We start from the raw sequence: 26907 nt of genomic DNA, 5'->3' as shown, positions 1-26907 counted from the left end.
CAAAATGGCAGCAAGTTGTTATACCAGACACAGTTTGGACAGATTCTTATGCTGTACTGTAGGTGATATAAAACGGTTTAGGAAAAATTGCATAAGAGGTCTTACGTTTTACCTGTGTCTTGTTGTAGGCTTATCTCACCACCTATAATCTCTTAACAGAACGGCAAGGCATTCCCAAACCTTTGGACTCATAATGTACAAAACTTGCTTTCCATCAAGCCTTTAATGACCCTTATAAAAACTAGGGCCTGTGATCCCATATGACGCCCTATGTAATGGGCCCTGGTCCTAAGTAGTGTACTATAAAGTATGCCGTTTTGGGACGCACATTATCTGTGGGGCTGGCCGTTCTCCGTCAGTGCTGGGACCTGGTCAGGAGTGTGTACTGTTAACGATGGGAATGTGTTGGGATATGACTACGTAATACAAGGACAGACACAAGCTCTGGTTATGTTTCTGATCAACGTGAAATGTTCACCTCACTGAATACACCCTTGCAGGCGGACTTTGACCTTGGCGTTTCCAAGCAGGAAGTCAAGGATAATATTTGTCTTTTTTTTTTTGTACCTGCCGATTGTGTTGGAAGCTTGTCTTGGAATATGTATGCCACTATTGGATTATAAGAGGCTTGCTCATGGAACAGTGAACTCAAGACAAGAGGACACAGGCTACATTCACAGGTAATAATATTGGACTTCATCTAAAGAAATGCTTTAGAGACTGTATATATGTATGGAGATGTCTGAGGTATAAAGATACAGTAAGGTGGTAATGCGAGAGAGACCAAGACAAAACAAGCTTTGGAATAAAGTTAATGTACAGTGCATTCGGAAAGTATTCAGACCCCTTCACTTTCTCCACATTTTGTTACGTTAAAACCTTAAAGGTTTTTCTCTCTCGTCAATCTACCTAAATGCCAAAGCAAAAACACATTTTTAGACATTTTTGCAAATTGATACAAATAAACAGATATATCAAATGTACATAAGTATTCAGTCTTTACTCAGTACATTGTTGATGCACCTTTGGCAGTGATTATTCTAAAATAGATTCAATTATTTTTTTCCTCATCAATCTACACACAATACCCCATAATGACATCACAATACCCCATAATGACATCACAATACCCCATAATGACAAAGGGGAAAACAGGTTTTTAGACATGTTTGCAAATGTATTACAAATAAAAATCAGGAATACATTATTTACATAAGTGTTAAGACAATTTGCTATGAGATTTAAAATTGAGCTCAGGTGCGTCCTGTTTCCATTGATCGACCTTGTTTTCTACAACTTGATTGGAGTCCACCGGTGGTAAATTCTAATGATTGGACATGATTTGGAAAGGTACAAACCTGTCTATATATGGTCACACAGTTGACAGTGCATGTCGGAGCGAAAACCAAGCCATGAGGTTGAAGGAATTGCCCGTAGAGCTCTGAGACAGGATTGTGTCAAGGCACAGATCTGGGGAAGGATACTAAAAAATGTCTGCAGGTCCCCAAGAACACAGTGGCCTTCATCGTTCCTAACTGGAAGAATCGGTAGAGAAGTGCCTTGTTCAGGGAGGTGACCAAGAACCCAATCGTCACTGACAGCACTAGAGATCCTCTGTGGAGATGGTTGTACTTCTGGAAGGTTCTCCCATCTTTTAAAAAATGTATTTACATATTTTTTTACCCCTTTTTCTCTCCAATTTCGTGGTTTCCAATTGGTAGTTACAGTCTTGTCTCATCACTGCAACTCCCATACGGACTCGGGAGAGGCAAAGGTTGAGAGCCATGAGTACTCCGAAACACAACCCAACCAAGCTGCACTGCTTCTTGACACAATGCCCACTTAACCCGGAAGCTAGCCCCACCAATGTATCAGAGGGAACACCGTGCAACCGTGTCAGCGTGCACTGCGCCCGCCACAGGAGTCGCTAATGCCCGATGGGACAAGGACATCCCTCCCCTAACACGGACGACGCTGGGCCAATTGTGCACTACCCCATGGGTCTCCCGGTCGGTGCCGGCTGCGACAGAGCCTGGACTCAAACCCAGAATCTCTAGTAGCACAGCTAGCACTGCAATGTAGTGCCTTAGACCACTGCGCCACTTGGGAAGCTTAGGACAACCATCTCTGCAGCACTCCACCAATCAGGCCTTGATGGTAGAGTGGCCAGACGGAAACCACTCAGCAAAAGGCACAAGACAGTCCACTTGGAGTTTGCCAAAAGGCACCTAAAGACTCTCAGACCATGAGAATCAAGATTATTTGGTCTGATGAAACCAAGATTGAACTCTTTGGCCTGAATGCCAAGCGTCACGTCTGAAGGAAGCCTGGCACCATCCCTACGGTGAAGCGTGGTGGCAGCATCATGATGTGGGGATGTTTTTCAGTTTTTCAGTGGCAGGGACTGAAAGACTAGTCAGGATCAAGGGAAAGATGAACGGAGCAAAGTACAGAGAGATCCTTGATGAAAACCTGCTCCAGAGCGCTCAGGACCTCAGACTGGGGTGAAGGTTCACCTTCCAACAGGACATCAACCCTAAGCACACAGCCAAGACAACGCAGGAGTGGCTTCAGGACAAGTCTCTGAATGTCCTCGAGTGGCCCAGCCAGAGCCCGGATTTGAACCCGATCGAACATCTCTGGAGAGACCTGAAAATAGCTGTGCAGCGACACTCCCCATCCAACCTGACAGAGCTTGAGATGATCTGCGAAGAAGAATGGGAGCAACTCCCCAAATACAGGTGTGCCAAGCTTGTATCGTCATACCCAAGAAGACTCAAGGCTGTAATCGCTGCCAAATGTGTTTCACCAAAGTACTGAGTAAAGGGTCTGAATACTTATGTAAATGTCACATTTCTGTTTATTTGTAATAAATTAGCTAAAGTTTCTAAAACTGCTCTGTCATTATTTAGTATTGTGTGTGTGTAGGTTTTTATAGTATAGTATAGTATAGGTTTTTATTTATTTATCCTTTTTAAAAAAGGCAAGTCGGTTAAGAACAAATTCTTATTTACAATGACGGCCTAGAAACAGCGGGTAAACTGCCTTGTTCAGGTTGCAGAACGACAGATTTTTACCTTGTCAGCTCAGGGATGTGATCTAGCAACCTTTCGGTTACTAGCCCAACGCTCTAACCACTAGGTTACCTGCCGCCTCTACACTCTAACCACTAGGCTACCTGCCGCCCCAAAATTGATGAAGGAAGGGAAAAAAAACTGTTTTTAATAGATTTTAGAATGAGTCTGTAACGTAACAAAATGTGGAAAAGTCTACGGGTCTGAATACTTTCTGACTGTGGTGTATACTGCAGTCTGAATTTGTTTAGCTCTGTTACAGAATCAACATTTTTATATTTATTACTGATATCTGTATTAGTAAATATTGATTTTGTGACCACATCTTTTTTTTTGCCAGTAGGGAAATGGTTTTTATTATCACCTGGAAGGTAGTAAATGTGTTATGAACTGGTTGATATCTTACTGTGGTGTCAGCTACTGGTGGTGGTACCTGGCAAGGTGAGCTGGGACTAAGGCCACCTTTTTCTTAGGTCAGTTTCACATACATACAACCCTTTTTAAAGGAGGAAGACTGTCTGCTGACTGAATACAACATTGAGGTGTGTCAGCTGCTGACTGAATAGAACATTGAGGTGTGTCAGCTGCTGACTGAATAGAACATTGAGGTGTGTCAGCTGCTGACTGAATAGAACATCGAGGTGTGTCAGCTGCTGACTGAATAGAACATTGAGGTGTGTCAGCTGCTGACTGAATAGAACATTGAGGTGTGTCAGCTGCTGACTGAATAGAACATTGAGGTGTGTCAGCTGCTGACTGAATAGAACATTGAGGTGTGTCAGCTGCTGACTGAATAGAACATTGAGGTGTGTCAGCTGCTGACTGAATAGAACATTGAGGTGTGTCAGCTGCTGACTGAATAGAACATTGAGGTGTGTCAGCTGCTGACTGAATAGAACATTGAGGTGTGTTTTGAGGTCTTGCCCTTTTTTATAAGCCTTTTATCAGTCTATTTGTATTGCTGTCCAAATGTTCTGCGATGGGAATGATTAGACCTGAAACATTACTTTGATTTCTATCAATGACAATCACTTCACATTTCAAGAATTACTTCATTCATGATTTTTGCTCTCTTGTCAACATGTTTATCTGAGCTATTTCACCTTAAAAACCCCTTAACCATTCACCTGTTGTATGGGATATGTACTGGTGTGTGAACAGAGGTGATAGCAAGGTTTTATATTCTTTATCCTTGGTAGTGATTAACTAGTGTCTGACTGATGCAAAGTGTATGTGTAACTTCTTGGTTTCCTTTTTGACTAAGTCAGCAGAATTGGCACATTTCTGGATTCCTAATAACTGTTGGCTTGTAAGACTGATCACTCAGTCAGAAATAAAGGTGTGTGTGTGTGTGTGAGCTTCTATGGAACTAGAGCTGAATGATCATCGTTCTGTGACTCGTGGTACTTCTGTTTTCTTTGGCTGGTTCCCTGTACATCTCTTTCCTGACCTGTGATCAAAGCAGGCCACGGTCACACACCTGTTTCACCTGCTGATACACTACCATGACCTTTGCCCTTTGCAGATTGGTGACGTCACGATTCAAAAAAAGAAATAAAAAATGTTCAGGAACAATAGCGTGCCGTTTCCCTCTCAACCAAGGTACAGTATTACACCTGTATTCTCACCGTCTTGATTATTAAGTGGGTTGCTAGATCCGTTCAAGGAAAGACAGTAGTGATACGATCAGCCTCCTTATATATCATGGGCGTCCTCAGGAAACGGACTGTATATAAACTACATACTCCCTTTTGCTATATAAACGATACATTTATATTTGAGTGGCAATCCTAACACTTCCTTTTAGTGTTAGTTGATCTAAACATTGCTAACGTACTGCGCTCTACAGATGTTTGTTGATCTAGTGTCAGATGGCAAACAAGTAATGTTGTATTGGCCTATGAGTACACAGTGGAGTTAGTAATGGGTGTGTGTTGCAGAGGGTTCCCTCAGGTGGATCCCCCCTCTCAGAGGTCCAGTATGACCAGACCCAGTGCCAAGTCCATATACAGTGAGTTCATAGTTCACACCTCCAATCATGTTTACCACTAAGCCTATTGGTTCAATTCAATATTTCAGTAAACGCTAGGCCTAATGGTTAAATTCAATCTTTCAGTGCAAAGGAAGGAGTATTCTGAAACGATGAACAACCAACCTGACAACTTTCAGTACAGGGTGGAGGTAAGGTTAAATTCTGAACATTCAGATTGAAATGTATTGTGGTGGCTCTTGTATGATTATCTGTCATGTAGAATAAGAGTCATGTCTCCCTATAACTCCGCTTAACACTACCTGTCTCACATTCTATCCTAGCACCTGTTTACATGTGAGTTGGACGGCCAGGAGGTGCGCAACTTGGATGACTGTGTGACCAGGCTGCAGAGGCTGGAGGCTAAGGGCCGTGTCTGGGGGCAGGAGGTGATCCTGGAGGTCCAGGGAGGATACCTTCAGCTCAATGACATCGAGACCAAGGTAGCCAACCTGTCACCTGTCTCTAGACAACTTACAACGTATCTATTGTTGTTTGTATATGGAGACCAAGGTACTGTCTCTGTAATAGATGCACTGTCAGTTAACAGACATGTCAGTCCGTTGTACGCCTGTGTCTGTATTGTTCCTGTCTGTGTCGAATGCTGGTGACAAACAGCACTCATCCTGTGGAGGTCAAAGTTCAGTTCCCTTTATTCATATGTGTACTATAGAGGGGGATGGGTTTGGAACACCATAATGATGTCCATTGGAAATACAGTGATATTGGGTATTGTATAACTTGTATTAGCTTGACCTCATCGGTGTCCAGGCCTCATCAGGCCTCATGACCTCATCGGTGTCCAGGCCTCATCAGGCCTCATGACCTCATCGGTGTCCAGGCCTCATCAGGCCTCATGACCTCATCGGTGTCCAGGCCTCATCAGGCCTCATGACCTCATCGGTGTCCAGGCCTCATCAGGCCTCATGACCTCATCGGTGTCCAGGCAATCTCATGAAGTCATGCTGTGTGACTTTTGCCACGTTCACACGCTAGGAAACTCTGACGTTTCCGACCTGCTAACAGACTGGTTGTAGTTTTACACGTGCTGCTTTCGAGCTTCAGAGTTCTGACTAGCACGTAAATGCGGCATAAGTTCTCTCTACAGGCAGAGTTGGTGCCTCTGGGAAGTGTAGTTCAGACCAAGGCTGTGTTGGACACCTGTGCCTACAACTACCTACTCACCTTCTCCCTACCCCTCTGTTCTCTCTACAGGCAGAGCTGGAGTATGTGCCTCTGGGAAGTGTAGTTCAGACCAACGCTGTGTTGGACACTTGTGCCTACAACTCCCTGCTCACTGTTATGGTCCAGGAACGCAACAGACGCATCCCTCAAGTCTTTATGTTCCAGTGTGAGGAGGTCGGGGTGAGTGAGACAGATTCCTCCAGCCTAATGTCACTGCACATGGACAAGTTACAGATTTCACCGTAACCTCAGCTACAACCGACAAGATACAGATTTCACCATAACCTCAGCTACAACCGACAAGTTACAGATTTCACCATAATCTCAGCTAAAACCGACAAGTTACAGATTTCACCATAATCTCAGCTAATACCGACAAGTTACAGATTTCACCATAACCTCAGCTAATACCGACAAGTTACAGATTTCACCATAACCTCAGCTAATACCGACAAGTTACAGATTTCACCATAAGATTTCACCATAATCTCAGCTAATACCGACAAGATACAGATTTCACCATAATCTCAGCTAAAACCGACAAGTTACAGATTTCACCATAACCTTAGCTAATACCGACAAGTTACAGATTTCACCATAATCTCAGCTAAAACCGACAAATTACAGATTTCACCATAATCTCAGCTAAAACCGACAAGTTACAGATTTCAAATCAAATCAAATTTTATTTGTCACATACACATGGTTAGCAGATGTTAATGCGAGTGTAGCGAAATGCTTGTGCTTCTAGTTCCGACAATGCAGTAATAACGAGCAAGTAATCTAACTAACAATTCCAAAAAAACTACTGTTTTATACACAGTGTAAGGGGATAAAGAATATGTACATAAGGATATATGAATGAGTGATGGTACAGAGCAGCATAGGCAAGATACAGTAGATGATATCGAGTACAGTATATACATATGAGATAAGTATGTAAACCAAGTGGCATAGTTAAAGTGGCTAGTGATACATGTATTACATAAGGATGCAGTCGATGATATAGAGTACAGTATCAACGTATGCATATGAGATGAACAATGTAGGGTAAGTAACATTATATAAGGTAGCATTGTTTAAAGTGGCTAGTGATATATTTACATCATTTCCCATCAATTCCCATGATTAAAGTGGCTGGAGTAGAGTCAGTGTCATTGACAGTATGTTGGCAGTAGCCACTCAATGTTAGTGGTGGCTGTTTAACAGTCTGATGGCCTTGAGATAGAAGCTGTTTTTCAGTCTCTCGGTCCCAGCTTTGATGCACCTGTACTGACCTCGCCTTCTGGATGACAGCGGGGTGAACAGGCAGTGGCTCGGGTGGTTGATGTCCTTGATGATCTTTATGGCCTTCCTGTAGCATCGGGTGGTGTAGGTGTCCTGGAGGGCAGGTAGTTTGCCCCCGGTGATGCGTTGTGCAGACCTCACTACCCTCTGGAGAGCCTTACGGTTGAGGGCGGTGCAGTTGCCATACCAGGCGGTGATACAGCCCGCCAGGATGCTCACATTCACCATAACCTCAGCTACAACCGACAAGTTACAGATTTCACCATAACCTTAGCTAATACCGACAAGATACAGATTTCACCATAATCTCAGCTAAAACCGACAAATTACAGATTTCACCATAATCTCAGCTAAAACCGACAAGATACAGATTTCACCATAACCTCAGCTAATACCGACAAGTTACAGATTTCACCATAACCTCAGCTAAAACTGACAAGTTAATAAACAGATGCCTATTTTTGTTTGGGTAGAGATGTGAAGTGTGTTTCATCCCACTATCTAACTTTGGGGAAACATCAGTGAACGAGTGGATATAATATTTCTTAACCTTTTGGTTGGATCTTGGATAATCAGGGATGGAATTAGTAAAAAATAAATTTAAAATAATCACTCAGAATTCACCACTGTGAAAATAGCAAGAATTCAGCTCATAGTACCATTTATGTATTTAGTCAAGTCAAAATGATTTCACATTGGGACCTGTGCTCCATGAATTCCTCCACAACCTCTATTCCATCCCCTGGATGTAGTGGTGTAGTGTATAAATGATCCTGAGACCGAGTGGTGCTATCTGTCCCTCTAGGCAGAACCCATCAGAGACCTGGACAGGGCTGTCCAACACAGTGCTAATTCTCCACCTGTTGTCACCTAGCAGTGTCTTAATGAGACTGACCTGTGTAAATAGGAGATTGTTCTATCTGTTCCTTTAGGCAGAGCATATCAGAGAAGACCTGGACAAGGCTGTCCAACACAACGCTAATGCTCCTCCTCCTGAACCTCGCAGAGAACCAAGCAGACACAAGTACGACATCAGAACACGCGCGCAAACACACACACACACACACACACACACACACACACACACACACACACACACACACACACACACACACACACACACACACACACACACACACACACACACACACACACACACACACACACACACACACACACCCTAAACCTCTCTCTTTCTCAGGAGTAATCTGGAGAACATCATCGGTCAACAGGCGAATGGGAATGGCTTCTGGCCCATTGGTCCTGCTCCTCCCATGATGCTGCAGGAGAGGACCCCTCCTCCCCCTGACCGCACCGCCCCGGTGTACAACAACAGAAACGGCAGGGACTATGGTCAGTCTTTAGCTTTGTCTGAAAAGTTTACAAGGCGTCAAATCTTTGATTCCTCCTGTCCTTGATTCCTCCTTTCCTTGATTCCTCCTGTCCTTGATTCATCCTGTCCTTGATTCCTCCATTCCTTGACTCCCTTTGCATTAAAGGAGAGGTGCCAAAGTCTCTCCCTTCAGACCTTCTCCTCCAATGAGTTTGGAGAAGGTGGCAAGGATTTTCCTTTTATGCTTCACTACAACAATGTAGTTTAATGCCAGAAGTTGATATCTGTCTTTATCCGTGTGTGTTTCCAGAGAGCTTCCCTCCCCCTCCAGTCTACAGCCCACTACAGGAGCCCCTGCACAGTCCGGAGGTATACGGAGGGTCACAGCAGTACGGAGCTAGAGACCAAGAGCCTCGCCAACCCCAGCCTCAATACACTGACACAGAGAGGAATGTGGTCAGTACTGTGTCTTGTTACACAACCCAACACCCTAACCCCTCACCGCCAGCCTCAGCCCCAAATACACTGACACACATAGAGGAATGTGGTCAGTACCGTGTCTTGTTACACAACCTAACACAACCCAACACCTTAACCCCTCACCGTGTAGTCAGTACTGTCTGTTACCCAACACAACACACACAACCCACCCCCCCAGCCTCAGTCCCAGCCTCACCCCCAGCCTCAATCCAAGCCTCACCCCCAGCCTCAATCCAAGCCTCACCTCCGGCCCCAGCCTCAGACCCAGCCTCACCCCCAGCCTCACCCTCAGACCCAGCCTCACCCTCAGACCCATCCTCACCCTCAGACCCAGCCTCACACTCACCCTCAGACCCAGCCTCACCCTCAGACCCAGCCTCAGATCCAGCTTCACCCCCAAACCCAGCCTCACTCCCAAACCCAGCCTCAGACCAAGCATCACCCCCAGACCCAGTCTCACCCTCAGATCCAGCCTCACCCCCAGACCCAGCATCACCCCCAGACCCAGTCTCACCCTCAGACCCAGTCTCACCCCCAGACCCAGCCTCACCCTCAGACCCACCCTCAGACCCAGCCTCACCCTCAGCCTCACCCTCAGACCCAGCCTCACCCTCAGACCCAGCCTCACCCTCCGACCCAGTCTCAGACCCAGCCTCACCCTCAGACCCAGTATCACACCCCAGACCCAGCCTATCACCCCCAGACCCAGCCTCACCCCCAGACCAAGCATCACCCCCAGACCCAGTCTCACCCCCAGACCCAGGCTCACCCCCAAACCCAGCCTCAGACCCAGCCTCACCCCCAAACCCAGCCTCACCCCCAGACCCAGCCTCACCCCCAGACCCAGCCTCACCCTCAGACCCAGCCTCACCCTCAGACCCAGCCTCACCCTCAGACCCAGCATCACCCCCAGACCCAGCCTCACCTCCAGACCCAGCCTCACCCTCAGACCCAGCATCACCCCCAGACCCAGCCTCACCCAGCCTCAGACCCAGTCTCACCCCCAAACCCAGTCTCACCCCCAGACCCAGCCTCACCCCCGGCTCAGACCCAGACCCAGACCTCACCCCCAGACCCAGCCTCACCCCCAGACCCAGCCTCACCCCCAGACCCAGCCTCACCCTCAGACCCAGCCTCACCCCCAGACCCAGCCTCACCCCCAGACCCAGCCTCACCCCCACCCAGCCTCACCCCCAGACCCAGTCTCACCCCCAGACCCAGCCTAACCCACCCAGCCTCACTCTCCCAGACCCGGCTCAGACCCAGCCTCACCCCAGACCCAGCCTCACCCCCAGACCCCCAGACCCAGCCTCACCCCCAGACCCAGTCTCACCCCCAGACCCAGCCTAACCCCCAGACCCAGCCTCACTCTCAGACCCAGCCTCACCCCCAGACCCAGCCTCACCCCCAGACCCAGTCACAGGCTCAGACCCAGCCTCACCCCCCCGGCTCAGACCCAGCCTCACCCAGACCCAGCCTATTATACCCCCAGCTGTCTGGTTAAACCACCCATCCCCCTAAACCCAGCCTCACCCCCAAACCATTTCACAGACCCAGCCTCTCAGTCATTCGACCCAGCCTGTTCCCCTGTGTAGACCCAGCCTCACCCTTCAGACCCAGCCTCACCCCCAGACCCAGCCTCACCCCCAGACCCAGTCTCAGGCTCAGACCCAGCCTCACCCCCAGACCCAGTCTCAGGCTCAGACCCTAGCCTATTATACCATACTTTAAGTGCATTGTTCTGTCTGGTTAAACCACGCCATCTGTTCCCTAAGCTGTTATACCAGACTTTAAGTTTTATTCTGTTTGGACTCCCGGCTACACATTTTAGAGTACATTTACAAGTGTTTCTCAGTCATTCGATGTTCGTACATTATTTGTCTGTGTAGGAAATTTTAAACCATGTGCTGAACGACGTGGAGCTCTTCATGGGGAAAGTAGCTGCTCCTAATGAAGAGAAGAACAACAAGAAGAAAAAGAAGAAGAAAAGCTCAAAGCCAAACGGTGATTTAAGTCAAATTTATCTCCAATCAGCGTGGGAAACACTGGTCCCAGATCTGTTTGTAGCCAGTTAGCCTGGTCCCAGATCTGTTTGTAGCCAGTTAGCCTGGTCCCAGATCTGTTTGTTGACAGTTAGCCTGGTACCAGACCTGTTTGTAGCCAGTTAGCCTGGTCCCAGACCTGTTTATTGGCAGTTAGCCTGGTCCCAGACCTGTTTATTGACAGTTAGCCTGGTCCCAGACCTGTTTGTTGCCAGTTAGCCTGGTCCAGTTAGCCTGGTCCCAGACCTGTTTGTAGCCAGTTAGCCTGGTCCCAGACCTGTTTGTAGCCAGTTAGCCTGGTCCCAGATCTGTTTGTTGCCAGTTAGCCTGGTCCCAGATCCTGTTTGTTGACAGTTAGCCTGGTCCCAGATCTGTTTGTTGACAGTTAGCCTGGTACCAGACCTGTTTGTAGCCAGTTAGCCTGGTCTGACCTGTTTATTGGCAGTTAGCCTGGTCCCAGACCTGTTTGTTGGCAGTTAGCCTGGTCCCAGACCTGTTTGTTGGCAGTTAGCCTGGTCCCAGACCTGTTTGTTGATCTGGTCCCAGATCTTTTGTTGCCAGTTAGCCTGGTCCCAGACCTGTTTGTTGCCAGTTAGCCTGGTCCCAGACCTGTTTGTTGACAGTTAGCTTGGTCCCAGACCTGTTTGTAGCCAGTTAGCCTGGTCCCAGATCTGTTTGTTGACAGTTAGCCTGGTCCCAGACTTGTTTGTTGCCAGTTAGCCTGGTCCCAGACCTGTTTGTTGCCAGTTAGCCTGGTCTCCTCAGAACTGTTTGTTGCCAGTTAGCCTGGTCCCAGACCTGTTTGTGCTCTTGCCAGTTAGCCTGGTTCCAGATCTGTTTATTGGCAGTTAGCCTGGTCCCAGACCTGTTTGTTGGCAGTTAGCCTGGTCCCAGACCTGTTTGTAGCCAGTTAGCCTGGTCCCAGACCTGTTTATTGGCAGTTAGCCTGGTCCCAGACCTGTTTGTTGGCAGTTAGCCTGGTCCCAGACCTGTTTGTTGCCAGTTAGCCTGGTCCCAGACCTGTTTGTAGCCAGTTAGCCTGGTCCCAGACCTGTGTGTTGACAGTTAGCCTGGTCCCAGACCTGTTTGTTGACAGTTAGCCTGGTCTCCGATCTGTTTGTTGACAGTTAGCCTGGTCCCAGATCTGTTTGTTGGCAGTTAGCCTGGTCCCAGACCTGTTTGTTGGCAGTTAGCCTGGTCCCAGATCTGTTTGTTGCCAGTTAGCCTGGTCCCAGACCTGTTTGTTGCCAGTTAGCCTGGTCCCAGACCTGTTTGTTGCCAGTTAGCCTGGTCCCAGATCTGTTTGTTGACAGTTAGCCTGGTCCCAGACCTGTTTGTTGACAGTTAGCCTGGTCCCAGACCTGTTTGTTGCCAGTTAGCCTGGTCCCAGACTTGTTTGTTGCCAGTTAGCCTGGTCCCAGACCTGTTTGTTGCCAGTTAGCCTGGTCTCCTCAGACCTGTTTGTTGCCAGTTAGCCTGGTCCCAGACCTGTTTGTGCTCTTCCCAGACCTGTTTGTTGCCAGTTAGCCTGGTTCCAGATCTGTTTATTGGCAGTTAGCCTGGTCCCAGACCTGTTTGTTGGCAGTTAGCCTGGTCCCAGACCTGTTTGTTGCCAGTTAGCCTGGTCCCAGACCTGTTTGTTGGCAGTTAGCCTGGTCCCAGACCTGTTTGTTGGCAGTTAGCCTGGTCCCAGATTGTTTGTTGCCAGCCTGGTCCCAGACCTGTTTGTTGCCAGTTAGCCTGGTCCCAGACCTGTTTGTTGTTGCCAGTTAGCCTGGTCCCAGTTAGCCTGGTCCCAGACCTGTTTGTAGCCAGTTAGCCTGGTCCCAGATCTGTTTGTTGCCAGTTAGCCTGGTCCCAGACCTGTTTGTTGACAGTTAGCTTGGTCCCAGACCTGTTTGTAGCCAGTTAGCCTGGTCCCAGATCTGTTTGTTGACAGTTAGCCTGGTCCCAGACCTGTTTGTTGACAGTTAGCCTGGTCCCAGATCTGTTTGTTGCCAGTTAGCCTGGTCCCAGACCTGTTTGTTGCCAGTTAGCCTGGTCCCAGACCTGTTTGTTGCCAGTTAGCCTGGTCTCCTGTTTGTTGAACCTGTTTGTTGCCAGTTAGCCTGGTCCCAGACCTGTTTGTGCTTAGCCTTCCCAGCCAGTTAGCCTGGTTCCAGATCTGTTTATTGGCAGTTAGCCTGGTCCCAGACCTGTTTGTTGGCAGTTAGCCTGGTCCCAGACCTGTTTGTAGCCAGTTAGCCTGGTCCCAGACCTGTTTATTGGCAGTTAGCCTGGTCCCAGACCTGTTTGTTGTTGCAGTTAGCCTGGTCCCAGACCTGTTTGTTGCCAGTTAGCCTGGTCCCAGACCTGTTTGTTGCCAGTTAGCCTGGTCCCAGACCTGTTTGTTGACAGTTAGCCTGGTCCCAGACCTGTTTGTTGACAGTTAGCCTGGTCTCCCAGATCTGTTTGTTGACAGTTAGCCTGGTCCCAGACCTGTTTGTTGACAGTTAGCCTGGTCCCAGATCTGTTTGTTGCCAGTTAGCCTGGTCCCAGATCTGTTTGTTGCCAGTTAGCCTGGTCCCAGATCTGTTTGTTGACAGTTAGCCTGGTACCAGACCTGTTTGTAGCCAGTTAGCCTGGTCCCAGACCTGTTTATTGGCAGTTAGCCTGGTCCCAGACCTGTTTATTGGCAGTTAGCCTGGTCCCAGATCTGTTTGTTGACAGTTAGCCTGGTCCCAGATCTGTTTGTTGGTCAGTTAGCCTGGTCCCAGACCTGTTTGTTGCCAGTTAGCCTGGTCCCAGTGTTTGCCTGGTCCCAGACCTGTTTGTTGCCAGTTAGCCTGGTCCCAGACCTGTTTGTAGCCAGTTAGCCTGGTCCCCCAGACCTGTTTGTTGCCAGTTAGCCTGGTCCCAGATCCTGTTTGTTGACAGTTAGCCTGGTCCCAGATCTGTTTGTTGACAGTTAGCCTGGTCCCAGACCTGTTTGTTGCCAGTTAGCCTGGTCCCTAGTTTGTTGCCTGCCTGGTCCCAGACCTGTTTGTTGACAGTTAGCCTGGTCCCAGATCTGTTTGTTGGCAGTTAGCCTGGTCCCAGACCTGTTTGTTGGCAGTTAGCCTGGTCCCAGATCTGTTTGTTGCCAGTTAGCCTGGTCCCAGACCTGTTTGTTGCCAGTTAGCCTGGTCCCAGACCTGTTTGTTGACAGTTAGCTTGGTCCCAGACCTGTTTGTAGCCAGTTAGCCTGGTCCCAGATCTGTTTGTTGACAGTTAGCCTGGTCCCAGACTTGTTTGTTGCCAGTTAGCCTGGTCCCAGACCTGTTTGTTGCCAGTTAGCCTGGTCTCCTCAGAACTGTTTGTTGCCAGTTAGCCTGGTCCCAGACCTGTTTGTGCTCTTGCCAGTTAGCCTGGTTCCAGATCTGTTTATTGGCAGTTAGCCTGGTCCCAGACCTGTTTGTTGGCAGTTAGCCTGGTCCCAGACCTGTTTGTAGTTAGCCAGTTAGCCTGGTCCCAGACCTGTTTATTGGCAGTTAGCCTGGTCCCAGACCTGTTTGTTGGCAGTTAGCCTGGTCCCAGACCTGTTTGTTGCCAGTTAGCCTGGTCCCAGACCTGTTTGTAGCCAGTTAGCCTGGTCCCAGACCTGTGTGTTGACAGTTAGCCTGGTCCCAGACCTGTTTGTTGACAGTTAGCCTGGTCTCCGATCTGTTTGTTGACAGTTAGCCTGGTCCCAGACCTGTTTGTTGGCAGTTAGCCTGGTCCCAGATCTGTTTGTTGCCAGTTAGCCTGGTCCCAGACCTGTTTGTTGCCAGTTAGCCTGGTCCCAGACCTGTTTGTTGACAGTTAGCTTGGTCCCAGACCTGTTTGTAGCCAGTTAGCCTGGTCCCAGATCTGTTTGTTGACAGTTAGCCTGGTCCCAGACCTGTTTGTTGACAGTTAGCCTGGTCCCATATCTGTTTGTTGCCAGTTAGCCTGGTCCCAGACTTGTTTGTTGCCAGTTAGCCTGGTCCCAGACCTGTTTGTTGCCAGTTAGCCTGGTCCCAGACCTGTTTGTTGCCAGTTAGCCTGGTCTCCTCAGAACTGTTTGTTGCCAGTTAGCCTGGTCCCAGACCTGTTTGTGCTCTTGCCAGTTAGCCTGGTTCCAGATCTGTTTGTGATCTTGCCAACTTCATTACAGTTAATGTCAAGCCAAACATGACAATGAGTGACGGGAAATTAGTATGAGGCCAGGAAGCACTAGGGTAAAGGACTGATACTAGGGTAAAGGACTGATACTAGGGTAAAGGACTGATACTAGGGTAAAGGACTGACACTAGGGTAAAGGACTGATACTAGGGTAAAGGACTGATACTAGGGTAAAGGACTGATACTAGGGTAAAGGACTGATACTAGGGTAAAGGACTGATACTAGGGTAAAGGACTGACACTAGGGTAAAGGACTGATACTAGGGTAAAGGACTGATACTAGGGTAAAGGACTGATACTAGGGTAAAGGACTGACACTAGGGTAAAGGACTGACACTAGGGTAAAGGACTGATACTAGGGTAAAGGACTGACACTAGGGTAAAGGACTGATACTAGGGTAAAGGACTGATACTAGGGTAAAGGACTGATACTAGGGTAAAGGACTGATACTAGGGTAAAGGACTGACACTAGGGTAAAGGACTGACACTAGGGTAAAGGACTGACACTAGGGTAAAGGACTGATACTAGGGTAAAGGACTGATACTAGGGTAAAGGACTGATACTAGGGTAAAGGACTGATACTAGGGTAAAGGACTGATACTAGGGTAAAGGACTGATACTAGGGTAAAGGACTGACACTAGGGTAAAGGACTGACACTAGGGTAAAGGACTGATACTAGGGTAAAGGACTGATACTAGGGTAAAGGACTGATACTAGGGTAAAGGACTGATACTAGGGTAAAGGACCGATACTAGGGTAAAGGACTGACACTAGGGTAAAGGACTGATACATCAGGCTATAGGTGAACACCACAACTGACTTAATGTTGAGGCCAGGAAACACTAGGGTAAAGGACTGATGCGCTGCAGAAATATTTATAACAGATTTGCTTGGGTTTCTATACTGGAAAATAATAATTTGTCTATTTCTGTAGCTGACAACTTGCCACGTTGGGAGGAGTTTGTTGTCTGTCTTCAGAAAATCAAGTATGGATTCAACCTGCTGGTATGTTTACCTCCTATCAAAAATCATACGATGTCAGAGGTTCACTTGAACTAAGTGTTGATTTAATTAACCTCAGGTTTTCTATAATTTCATATCATTAATCAGACATAATGGTATTATCATATTACCTGAAAATAAAGTATGCTGTTGAATTACTCTGTACAACTCAGGGGTTTAGTTTCCTGGGGTGTGTTTGGGAAAACTCTGCTTTACAGTACCGATTGCAACACAGCCCATTATTGCAAGACTTTTAAAAATTGTAATTGGTGCCTCATTGGTTCTTGTAAGGAGTAACCACTGTCGTCATTGGTCCTTTTCTGTTACAGGGAAAGCTGAATGGAGAGATCCAGAACCCTAGCGCTGCTGACTTTGTCCACATTCTCTTCTCCACTCTGGGCATGGTGAGCATCTGTCTGTAGCACCAAGCAGCCATGACTAAGAAGGATATGGGACCCGTTGCCTAGGCTACTCCTGGACTGATTCATTTGCCTTTTAATTCAAGAGTAGACTTGAAGCTAGAGTCCTTAATTGAAACAATAACAAAGCTGATACCCCTCCTCTGTTTTGGTTAAAAGCTGAGGGAGGGGCCTGGAGAAATACAACCACTATCAGATTAATAGATAGAGCTATGGATGCAAGGACTGACCATCCACAATATCAACATTATAGTTTTAACCATGTTATGAGGCTATACAGGACTGACCATCCACAATATCAACATTATAGTTATAACCATGTTATGAGGCTATACAGGACTGACCATCCATGATATCGACATTATAGTTATAACCATGTTATGAGGCTATACAGGACCATCCATGATATCAACATTATAGTTATAACCATGTTATGAGGCTATACTTAGTTTTCTTTTTACATGTACATTATTTAAAAACATTGGAGTAAAACAAACTTATATTTTTGGTTCTGATGGGGAACAACAGTTGAACTAAGCTCTTGAGGCATTTATAAATAATATTCTTCAAGAATGAATGGGAAAATATCATTTAATTTCTAAGATCCAAAAATGGATGTAGGATGGATGTAGGATACTGTCCGGTAAACTTGTCCCACAGTGTTTAGATATTTGGATTACTCATTCCTCCCTCCTGTCATTGTCTCTATTCCAGTTGATGTGCCACTACCCCCCTGACCTGCCCCCCTCTGTCCTGACCCCCCTGCTAACAGAGCCAGCACTCATCTTGCTTAGCCAGGTGGTCACCCCAGAGGAGGACCAGAAATGGAGGGCCCTGGGAGACTCCTGGAACATCCCCAGGTAAACTACACTTAGTACCCCATAACCACTTCCTGAGTGCCCCTATTCCCCCTACCTGGCTACTCCTAACCACTAACTAACACAACCAGTTCTGGAGCGCCCTGCTAGCTGGTAGACAGCTGGAACATACCCAGGTATCCCTTCAACCAGTTCTGGAGCGCCCTGCTAGCTGGTAGACAGCTGGAACATACCCAGGTATCCCTTCAACCAGTTCTGGAGCGCCCTGCTAGCTGGTAGACAGCTGGAACTGGGTATCCCTTCAACCAGTTCTGGAGCGCCCTGCTAGCTGGTAGACAGCTGGAACATACCCAGGTATCCCTTCAACCAGTTCTGGAGCGCCCTGCTAGCTGGTAGACAACTGGAACATACCCAGGTATCCCTTCAACCAGTTCTGGAGAGCCCTGCTAGCTGGTAGACAGCTGGAATATACCCAGGTTTCCCTTCAACCAGTTCTGGAGACCCCTCTGCTTTCCTAAGTAGCTCTATTCCAACCCTAAGTATCATCTATCCCTTTCCTTAGGACCTCTAACAAACAAACTAACTAGGTACCCCTATCTCTTTCCGTAGTACCCCTAACTAACTAACTAACTAGGTACCCTTATACCTTTCCATAGTACCCCTAACTAACTAACTAACTAACTAGGTACCCCTATCTCTTTCCGTAGTACCCCTAACTAACTAACTAGGTACCCCTATCTCTTTCCTTAGTACCCCTAACTAACTAACTAACTAGGTACCCCTATCTCTTTCCTTAGTACCCCTAACTAACTAACTAGGTACCCATATACCTTTCCGTAGTACCCCTAACTAACTAACTAGGTACCCCTATCTTTTTCCTTAGTACCCCTAACTAACTAACTAACTAGGTACCCCTATACCTTTCCTTAGTACCCCTAACTAACTAACTAGGTACCCCTATCTCTTTCCGTAGTACCCCTAACTAACTAACTAGGCACCCCTATCTCTTTCATTAGTACCCCTAACTAACTAACTAACTAACTAGGTACCCCTATCTCTTTCCTTAGTACCCCTAACTAACTAACTAACTAACTAACTAACTAACTAGGTACCCTTATACCTTTCCGTAGTACCCCTAACTAACTAACTAACTAACTAACTAACTAACTACCCCTATCTCTTTCTGTAATACCCCTAACTAACTAACTAGGTACCCCTATCTCTTTCCTTAGTACCCCTAACTAACTCACTAACTAGGTACCCCTATCTCTTTCCTTAGTACCCCTAACTAACTAACTAGGTACCCCTATCTCTTTCCTTAGTACCCCTAACTAACTAACTAACTAGGTACCCTTATCTCTTTCCGTAGTACCCCTAACTAACTAACTAGGTACCCATATACCTTTCCGTAGTACCCCTAACTAACTAACTAGGTACCCCTATCTTTTTCCTTAGCACCCCTAACTAACTAACTAACTAGGTACCCCTATACCTTTCCGTAGTACCCCTAACTAACTAACTAACTAGGTACCCCTATCTGTTTCCTTAGTACCCCTAACTAACTAACTAACTAGGTACCCCTATACCTTTCCTTAGTACCCCTAACTAACTAACTTGGTACCCCTATCTCTTTCCGTAGTACCCCTAACTAACTAACTAACTAGGTACCCCTATCTCTTTCCTTAGTACCCCTAACTAACTAACTAGGTACCCCTATACCTTTCCTTAGTACCCCTAACTAACTAACTAGGTACCCCTATCTCTTTCCGTAGTACCCCTAACTAACTAACTAGGTACCCCTATCTCTTTCCGTAGTACCCCTAACTAACTAACTAGGTACCCCTATCTCTTTCCTTAGTACCCCTAACTAACTAACTAGGTACCCCTATCTCTTTCCTTAGTACCCTAACTAACTAACTAACTAACTAACTAGGTACCCCTATCTCTTTCCTTAGTACCCCTAACTAACTAACTAGGTACCCATATACCTTTCCGTAGTACCCCTAACTAACTAACTAGGTACCCCTATCTCTTTCCGTAGTACCCCTAACTAACTAACTAGGTACCCCTATCTCTTTCCGTAGTACCCCTAACTAACTAACTAGGCACCCCTATCTCTTTCCGTAGTACCCCTGACTAACTAACTAGGTACCCCTATCTCTTTCCTTAGTACCCCTAACTAACTAACTAACTAGGTACCCCTATCTCTTTCCTTAGTACTCCTAACTAACTAACTAGGTACCCATATACCTTTCCGTAGTACCCCTAACTAACTAGGTACCCCTATACCTTTCCGTAGTACCCCTAACTAACTAACTAGGTACCCCTATCTGTTTCCTTAGTACCCCTAACTAACTAACTAACTAGGTACCCCTATACCTTTCCGTAGTACCCCTAACTAACTAACTAGGTACCCATATACCTTTCCGTAGTACCCCTAACTAACTAACTAGGTACCCATATACCTTTCCTTAGTACCCCTAACTAACTAACTAACTAGGTACCCCTATCTCTTTCCTTAGTACCCCTAACTAACTAACTAGGTACCCATATACCTTTTCCGTAGTACCCTAACTAACTAGGTACCCCTATACCTTTCCGTAGTACCCCTAACTAACTAACTAGGTACCCATATCCTTTCCGTAGTACCCCTAACTAACTAACTAACTAGGTACCCCTATACTTTCCGTAGTTCCCCTAACTAACTAACTAGGTACCCATATACCTTTCCGTAGTACCCCTAACTAACTAACTAGGTACCCATATACCTTTCCTTAGTACCCCTAACTCACTAACTAGGTACCCCTATCTCTTTCCTTAGTACCCCTAACTAACTAACTAGGTACCCATAACTTTCCTAACTACCTAACTAACTAACTAACTAACTAGGAACCCCTATCTCTTTCCTTAGTACCCTAACTAACTAACTAGATACCCATATCTTTTCCTTAGTACCCTAACTAACTAACTAGGTACCCCTATACCTTTCCGTAGTACCCCTAACTAACTAACTAGGTACCCTATCTCTTTCCGTAGTACCCTAACTAACTAACTAGGTACCCCTGTCCTTTCCGTAGTACCCTAACTAACTAACTAGGTACCCCTATCTCTTTCCTTAGTACCCTAACTAACTAACTAGGTACCCATATACCTTTCCGTAGTACCCCTAACTAACTAACTAACTAACTAACTAACTAACTAGCTAGGAACCCCTATCTTTTTCCTTAGTACCCCTAACTAACTAACTAACTAGATACCCCTATCTTTTTCCTTAGTACCCCTAACTAACTAACTAGGTACCCCTATACCTTTCCGTAGTACCCCTAACTAACTAACTAGATACCCCTATCTCTTTCCTTAGTACCCCTAACCTCTAACTAACTAGGTACCCCTGTCTCTTTCCGTAGTACCCCTAACTCACTAACTAGGTACCCCTATCTCTTTCCTTAGTAACCCGAACCTCTAACTAACTGGACCAGCTGTGAAGGCTCCTGGGTGACAGCCGTAGCATATCCATGTATGGCTGCCCTTAGACACCCCTCCAAATGTAGTGGATTTGGCTATTTCAGCCACACCTGTTGCTGACAGGTGTATAAAATCGAGCACACAGCCATGCAATCTCCATAGACAAACATTGCCAGTAGAATCGCTTTACTGAAGAGCTCAGTGACTTTGAATGTTGCACTGTCATTGGATGCCATATTTCCAACAAGTCAGTTAAATAAAATTTCGGTCAACTGTAAGTGCTGTTATAGTGAAGTGGAAATGTCTAGGAGCAAGAACGGCTCAGTCGCAAAGTGGTAGGCCAAACAATCTTACAGAACGGGACCACCGAGTGCTATAGTCTGTCCTCGGTTGCAACACTCACTACCGAGTTCCAAACTGCCTCTGGAAGAAACGTCAACACAAGAACTGTTCGTCGGGAGCTTCATGAAATGGGTTTCCATGGTCGAGTAGCCGCACACATTCCTAAGATCACCAAGTGCAAGGCCAAGCGTTGACTGGAGTGGTGTAAAGCTTCCTGCCAATGGAGAGGTGGAAATGCATTCCCTGGAGTGATGAATCACGCTTTACCATCTGTCAATCCGACGGACGGATCTGGGTTTGGCGGATGCCAGGAGAACGCTACCTGCATGAATGCATTGTGCCACCTGTAAGTTCGGTTGAGGACGAATTGCCCAACATCAGTGCCCGACCTCACTAATGCTCTAGTTGCTGAATGGAAGCAAGTCCCTGCAGCAATGTCCCAACCTCTAGTGGAAAGCCTTCCTGGAAGATTGGAGGCTGTTATAGCAGCAGAGGGGGGACCAACTACATATTAATGCCCATGATTTTTGAATGAGATGTTTGATGAGCAGGTGTCCACATACCTTTGGTCATGTAGTGTATATTGGGTTTGTTTACTTGTTAGGAACTGTATATAACCAGTCCTGGGTTCAATTAGTATCCGCTTTCTGTCAGACCTGGGTTCAAATAGTATTTGTTTTCTATCAAATACAATGAATGGTTGATTTAAGCTTGCCTTGTTTGCTGGAGTCATCAACTAGCCAGCGAGATGATTTGTTTTCAGTAGGAGGTGTTCATTGGTTTCCTGTGTTTGTTGTACCAGGTCCAAATGGGCAGACGGTCACATGATCCCGCACTACAACCCAGAGTTCTATGATGGTTGGCAGCCGCCACAGCCTGTCCCACCGGCAGCCAATCAGGGCCTGAGCAGGAGCAACAGCCAGCACATCCCCCTGAGAAAGGAAATGATGCAACAGATGCCTGATGAGGTAACAATAATAACATCTAATAAAATGCCATATGGATTTCAATCATTTGTTAAAGCAGTGAAGGTCCCCAATCCTCATTTGAGATACAATATTTGCATTTAACTCACATTTTTTTGCACCAATCTCCAAAATTCAAAGTTATGTACACTTATCTTAAATTAGGATTCAGCCATAAGAAGCCATGTTAAATATCATTATCTCATGGTAACCCCTCTGTTCTCTCAGGGCAGGCAGTTGAGCAGGAGCAACAGCCAATACATGCAACGGCCTGAGGAGGTAAGACTGACGAGGACAGAAGCGTCAGAATCCATCAAAACATTCATTCAATGTGTGTCTTTATTACGTTATGTTTCTCATGATTTATTGTCATTGACCGTCACAGCCCATGATGAACTCTCCACCATCTTTACGGTAAGCTACAGGCATCACTTAAAGCAGCGACGTTGTTTTGATGATGATATCCTCAGTAATTGTGGGTAAAAGCATTGTATGACTTTTTTTGTCATTGTCCTTATGCTTTGCTATTACATTGTCATACAACGCTATTACGTTCTTCAAACATTGCTGTTACGTTGCTATTACATTGATGTTACGTTATGTTTCTCTGTCTCCTCTGCAGCCCGAGTGAGCTGGCCCCAGTGAGGATGCGTGTGATCTATGACTTTATGGCCAGGAACCCCCAGGAGCTGAGCATTATGAAGGGAGAGGTTGTCCAGGTGGGTTATGGTTGAACCCCCAGGAACTGCGCATTATGAATGGAGAGGGGGGTTAGGGTTGAACCCCCAGGAGCTGAGCATTATGAAGGGAGAGGGGAGTTAGGGTTGAACCCCCAGGAGCTGAGCATTATGAAGGGAGAGGTGGGTTGGAGTTGAACCCCCAGGAGCTGAGCATTATGAAGGGAGAGGTTGTCCAGGTGGGTTAGGGTTGAACCCCCAGGAGCTGAGCATTATGAAGGGAGAGGTGGGTTGGGGTTGAACCCCCAAGAGCTGAGCATTATGAAGGGAGAGGGAGTTAGGGTTGAACCCCCAGGAGCTGAGCATTATGAAGGGAGAGGTGGGTTGGAGTTGAACCCCCAGGAGCTGAGCATTATGAAGGGAGAGGTTGTCCAGGTGGGTTAGGGTTGAACCCCAGGAGCTGAGTATTATGAAGGGAGAGGTGGGTTGGGGTTGAACCCCAGGAGCTGAGCATTATGAAGGGAGAGGTGAGTTAGGGTTGAACCCCCAGGAGCTGAGCATTATGAAGGGAGAGGTGGGTTAGGGTTGAACCCCCAGGAGCTGAGCATTATGAAGGGAGAGTTTGTCCAGTTGGGTTAGGGTTGAACCACCAGGAGCTGAGCATAATGAAGGGAGAGATTGTCCAGGTGGGTTAGGGTTGAACCACCAGGAGCTGAGCATTATGAAGGGAGAGGTGGGTTAGGGTTGAACCCCAGGAGCTGAGCATTATGAAGGGAGAGGTGGGTTGGGGTTGAACCACCAGGAGCTGAGCATTATGAAGGAGAGATTATGAAGGGAGAGGTGGGTTAGGGTTGAACCACCAGGAGCTGAGCATTATGAAGGGAGAGGTGGGTTAGGGTTGAACCCCAGGAGCTAAGCATTATGAAGGGAGAGGTGGGTTGGGGTTGAACCCCCAGGAGCTGAGCATTATGAAGGGAGAGGTTGTCCAGGTGGGTTAGGGTTGAACCCCCAGGAGCTGAGTATTATGAAGGGAGAGGTGGGTTAGGGTTGAACCCCCAGGAGCTGAGCATTATGAAGGGAGAGGTGAGTTAGGGTTGAACCCCCAGGAGCTGAGCATTATGAAGGGAGAGGTGGGTTAGGGTTGAACCCCCAGGAGCTGAGCATTATGAAGGGAGAGTTTGTCCAGTTGGGTTAGGGTTGAACCACCAGGAGCTGAGCATAATGAAGGGAGAGATTGTCCAGGTGGGTTAGGGTTGAACCACCAGGAGCTGAGCATTATGAAGGGAGAGGTGGGTTAGGGTTGAACCCCCAGGAGCTGAGCATTATGAAGGGAGAGGTGGGTTGGGGTTGAACCACCAGGAGCTGAGCATTATGAAGGGAGAGGTGGGTTAGGGTTGAACCACCAGGAGCTGAGCATTATGAAGGGAGAGGTGGGTTAGGGTTGAACCCCCAGGAGCTAAGCATTATGAAGGGAGAGGTGGGTTGGGGTTGAACCCCCAGGAGCTGAGCATTATGAAGGGAGAGGTTGTCCAGGTGGGTTAGGGTTGAACCCCAGGAGCTTAGTATTATGAAGGGAGAGGTGGGTTAGGGTTGAACCCCAGGAGCTGAGCATTATGAAGGGAGAGGTGGGTTGGGGTTGAACCCCCAGGAGCTGAGCATTATGAAGGGAGAGGTTGTCCAGGTGGGTTAGGGTTGAACCCCAGGAGCTGAGTATTATGAAGGGAGAGGTGGGTTGGGGTTGAACCACCAGGAGCTGAGCATTATGAAGGGAGAGGTGGGTTAGGGTTGAACCCCCAGGAGCTGAGCATTATGAAGGGAGAGTTGGGTTGGGGTTGAACCACCAGGAGCTGAGCATTATGAAGGGAGAGGTGGGTTAGGGTTGAACCCCAGGAGCTGAGCATTATGAAGGGAGAGATGGGTTGGGGTTGAACCACCAGGAGCTGAGCATTATGAAGGGAGAGGTGGATTAGGGTTGAACCCCCAGGAGCTGAGCATTATGAAGGGAGAGGTGGGTTATGGTTGAACCCCCAGGAGCTGAGCATTATGAAGGGAGCGGAAGGTCAGGTGAGTGTCTGACTGTTAGGATTAATCCCATGGCTCCTATAAGGAACACAGGCCATTGACAAATGTCCTCCATCTCACTGACTGAATATGGATTAAAAAAAGAATAGCAGTGAATGTCAACCAAACCAGAATCAAAATAACAAAATGGATATAAATGGTTTGCAACATTAGGGAAATATATCTGTGAAAATAAACATACATTGATCTACAGAAGTGATTTAAAGTTGTAAATGGTGTGTTTCTAGGTCGTAGACAAGTCGGGGCAGTGGTGGAGGATCCGTAATGAACGTGGCGAGGAGGGTCACGTTGCTAAGAACGTTCTAGAGCCTCTGGATGGAGGGAGACCCTGGGATGAGGGCCAGGAGGTGCGCTCCCCTCCACCCCTCAACATGCAGTCCAGACCTGCAGAGGTGAAAGCCTGGCTGGAATACAAGGCCTTCTCCAAAATGTAAGAAATTACATGGACAACAAACTCTGATCTTTCCTCCTTGGTGGCTCTGCTTACTAGCACTGTAAAACTGACTCAGGGACCGGTCATCAACATGTCATGGACCGTCACTGGTCCGCAGAGTCCGCAGAGTCCGCAGAGTCCGCAGAGTCCGCAGAGTCCGCAGAGTCCGCAGACTGGAGGATGGAAAACATTGTGCTAAACAACCTTGTTGTGGTGTCTTCTATGCTTACGAGAGCTTTTATGTTGTCATTAGAACGGTTCGTAGCCTGAGCGTGCTGAACGGAGCCCTGCTACTGGGGATGTCCAAAGATGAGATGAGGACGGTGTGTCCAGAGGAAGGAGGAAGAGTCTTCTTCCAGCTGCAGGCCATCAAGTCCTCCATAGCCGTGAGTGACAGTAGCACAGATGCACACGCACGCACACACAACTCAAATCACGCAACCTAAAATTATAGCTGATCTACTAAGAGTTTGGGTGCTTTTCCTGCCTTTTTTTCCCCCTATCACTGACGAATTCAAGCTGAATGAAATGCATTGTCTGTGAGAGAGATAAACAACCAGTCAGATTTTTTTCTCTCTCTCATTGTCTGCAGCTTGCCAGTGAGTCCAATGGATATGGCCCTTATAACGGTCGTTAGGCTGACTCGTCAAGTAACAACCAAGAGCCGACTGAGGGAGAAGAACAACTCAACTATTTAACCTTTCATTTAATCATATATTTTTTTGTCCATTCATAGACGGGTTGGTTGTTTAGCAACAAAGCCGATGTGTGAGTAACTATGTGTCAAAACACAGATTGGTTTTGACTGTTGACAACATGTAAACTGTATTATTTCTCTAAATGTTTTATTGATTATACATAAATAAATTTGCACAATCAGCACTTTATTGTTTATCTTTGAACTTCCAAGATCATTGCAGACATCTGAGCGCTCCCCTTTCTTTTGCTGAGGTAGTCACCGGGTAGTCACCGGGTAATCACCGGGTAGTCACCATGTGAGTCACCGGGTAATCACCGGGTAGTCACCATGTGAGTCACCGGGTAGTCACCATGTGAGTCACCGGGTAGTCACCGGGTAGTCACCATGTGAGTCACCGGGTAATCACCGGG

At 47.0% G+C, this 26907-nt stretch overlaps 1 protein-coding gene across 1 annotated transcript; it reads left to right on the top strand.

Annotated features, from left to right (window-relative positions):
- Positions 1–387: 387 nt before the first annotated feature.
- eps8l3b (EPS8-like 3b) lies at positions 388–26682 on the top strand. Its single transcript, XM_042299776.1, has 20 exons — positions 388–680; positions 4600–4676; positions 5015–5085; positions 5191–5255; positions 5388–5546; positions 6319–6468; positions 8508–8599; positions 8777–8928; positions 9219–9364; positions 11278–11392; positions 16529–16599; positions 16926–17000; positions 17730–17875; positions 22443–22608; positions 22834–22884; positions 22991–23019; positions 23228–23324; positions 25592–25794; positions 26051–26183; positions 26390–26682. Exons 2-20 carry the CDS (start codon positions 4636–4638, stop codon positions 26432–26434), a joined length of 2007 nt encoding a protein of 668 aa, XP_042155710.1. The 5' UTR covers positions 388–680; positions 4600–4635; the 3' UTR covers positions 26435–26682.
- The last annotated feature ends 225 nt before the right edge of the window (positions 26683–26907 follow it).

Source organism: Oncorhynchus tshawytscha, linkage group LG16 (assembly GCF_018296145.1).
Source record: "Oncorhynchus tshawytscha isolate Ot180627B linkage group LG16, Otsh_v2.0, whole genome shotgun sequence".
Classification (NCBI taxonomy): Eukaryota; Metazoa; Chordata; class Actinopteri; order Salmoniformes; family Salmonidae; genus Oncorhynchus; species Oncorhynchus tshawytscha.
The sequence above is the reverse complement of the archived record's forward strand: the minus strand, read 5'-3'. Positions and strand labels throughout refer to the sequence as shown.

Excerpts from the sequence above, each read along its gene's own strand:
- eps8l3b (XM_042299776.1), top strand. The coding sequence starts at position 4,636 with ATGTTCAGGAACAATAGCGTGCCGTTTCCCTCTCAACCAAG. Across the intron at positions 5,547-6,318 it reads TCAATGACATCGAGACCAAG|GCAGAGCTGGAGTATGTGCC; the intron begins GTAGCCAACCTG and ends TTCTCTCTACAG. Across the intron at positions 8,929-9,218 it reads CAGAAACGGCAGGGACTATG|AGAGCTTCCCTCCCCCTCCA; the intron begins GTCAGTCTTTAG and ends GTGTGTTTCCAG.